Source organism: Bison bison, unplaced genomic scaffold (genome assembly GCF_000754665.1).
Source record: "Bison bison bison isolate TAMUID 2011002044 unplaced genomic scaffold, Bison_UMD1.0 scf7180017864178, whole genome shotgun sequence".
Classification (NCBI taxonomy): domain Eukaryota; kingdom Metazoa; phylum Chordata; class Mammalia; order Artiodactyla; family Bovidae; genus Bison; species Bison bison.
The window spans coordinates 2,227,264-2,229,364 of NW_011494750.1; the positions used below are offsets into that span (position 1 = coordinate 2,227,264).

Genomic DNA, 2,101 nt, shown 5'->3' on the forward strand with positions numbered 1-2,101 from the left:
GAAGGCTTTAGAGGGGGCCTGCCCAGGAGTCCTGCCCTGGGATCTCCTGGTGTCACAGGCCTGCCCACCTATGACCCCTTGACAGTGGGCATCTGTCCCAGGAACCTGCCCCCTGAACCTTTCCCAGCCCGCGTTGAGGAACCAGGGACGTGGCGCAGTTCATGGTCCCCAACACCTTCCAGATTCATCTCCCTCCCATGTCTCGACTCACCCTTCACCTCTTCACCAGTGCCTAATCATCAGATACCAAGATGATACCCAGAGGAGATCTGAGGTCAAGCCCCACCCCAAGCCTAGAAGCCCCGATGTATTTCTTGCATGCTTCTGTGTGAATAGCACTGAGCGTGTGATCAGCGGGCGTATGGCCAGGCCTCAGCATCCCCGTTAGTACTGGGAAGTGGAGGCGGGGGTGGGGACCGGACCCACGGGGAGCCTGAACCCAACAGACGCCACAGGGCCCCTCACCATGGACAGTGAGGTTGAAGTTGCAGCTGTCAAATTTGTCCTTGGTGGACACCTCACAGCGGTAACCACCGGCAAAGGTGGTCTGGGCATCCATGATGCGCAGCTCAAACAGGTAGACCTGTGGAGGGCAGGTGTCGGGGAGGCTGGAGGCCGGGAGACAAGGCCGAAAAGGAGCCGGGGTGGCTGGGGACCACCGACCTTCTCACCCTTCGGGGCTTAAATGAATCCATTCCGTTTTGGATACATAAAAAAGGGACCCCTTCTCAAGACACATTGCTGTCTGCTGGCACAGGGTGGTGATAAAATAGAAATCAGGGGTGGCTATAAGGCACGTGGCATTCACTTAGGATGAGGCATTTTGGGGGAATTTCCTGGCAGTCCAGTGGTAGGACTCCATGCTTTCACTGCAATGGGCCCAGGTTGGATCACCAATTAGAGATTCTGAGAGCCACGCAGTTCAGCCCCCCAAAAAAGGCATTTTTGCTCAGGGAACTGCCCACACAACTGAACATGTCCACCCTATCCTTCCAGAAGCCCCCTTGCCTGGGCCAGGACTGTGGAAGAGTGGGAGGAGCAAAGGCTGGGAGTCAAAGCACAGGTTCCAGGCCTGGCTCTGAGTGACCTGGGACCAGCAACAGCAACCTCTCAAGCTTTGGTTTCCTCGTGTGTGTAGAGAATTGTGGTTGCTCATCGAGGGCCCCGTGAGCTGATAGCCTTCCATATGGGGCCTTTGCACCCTCACTGACTGGTGCCCCCAGGCTTTATTATGCCCCCTTGAGACTATCACAGCTTCCCTAGTGGTTCCGTGCTAAAGAATCCACCTGCCAACGCAGGAGACATAGGTTTGACCCCCAGGTCGAGAAGATCCCCTGGAGGAGGAAATGGCAACCCACTCCTGGGAAATCCCATGCACAGAGGAGCCTGGCAGGCTACAGTCCATGGGGTCGCAAAGGTCGGACACGACTGAGCGCACACATGAGACTATCACGCCTCAGCCCCCATGTCCTTCTATGCCCCCAGTAACCCTCCTCTGAGCCTCGCCAAGCTCACTGTGTGCCGCTGACCCCCCAACCAGCTTTGCAGGCTTTCCACACCCCTTCTCTGCACCTCTTCTGTGGCTCAGGTCTCAGTGCCTCCCTGCCTCTCTGTGCCCCCCCGGGCCTTCCAGGGGCTCTCCACATCCCCTCGCTGTGCGTCCCTGTGACCCTGTGCCCGCGGGCCCCACCTTGCTGGTCCGATCGTAGCTGTCGTGCAGCTGCAGATGCTGCCCCACCTTGCTGCTCAGGTCCACCCACTTGCCCTTGAACCACTTGACTACGGGCGGTTTCAAGAGGCTGGCTCCGGCCACGCGGGCTGAGAAGGTGATGGTGCCACCTGCCGGAGAGGCGTGACCGTCTGGGCTTGGGGGACGCCCTGTGCCTCCGTCCCCCACCTCGCCCCTGGGGGCAGCAGCCCCACACTCACCCACGGTCACCTCGCCGTCCTGTGGCCTCATCACAAAGAGGCCGATGGGGTCGCCAGGGGCACTGGGGCCCTCAGGGGCCGCTGAGCTGGACCCTGTGGTAGAGGCATTTGAGACCTGCCCTGGGACACCCCCATCCACCGACCCGGCCTCCCTGCCCCGCTCCTCTCACCT

General features: G+C 59.9%; 1 protein-coding gene across 1 annotated transcript in view; it reads right to left on the minus strand.

The window, feature by feature from the left end:
• MYBPC3 (myosin binding protein C, cardiac) overlaps nucleotides 1-2,101 on the minus strand; it is an 18,080-nt gene that overhangs the window by 13,865 nt on the left and 2,114 nt on the right. The window contains exons 4-6 of the mRNA XM_010842455.1: nucleotides 1,930-2,044; nucleotides 1,691-1,839; nucleotides 466-583 (exon numbers count right to left, since the gene is read on the minus strand). Coding sequence (XP_010840757.1) covers nucleotides 466-583; nucleotides 1,691-1,839; nucleotides 1,930-2,044 — 382 coding nt within the window. The remainder of the gene's footprint in view (nucleotides 1-465; nucleotides 584-1,690; nucleotides 1,840-1,929; nucleotides 2,045-2,101) is intronic.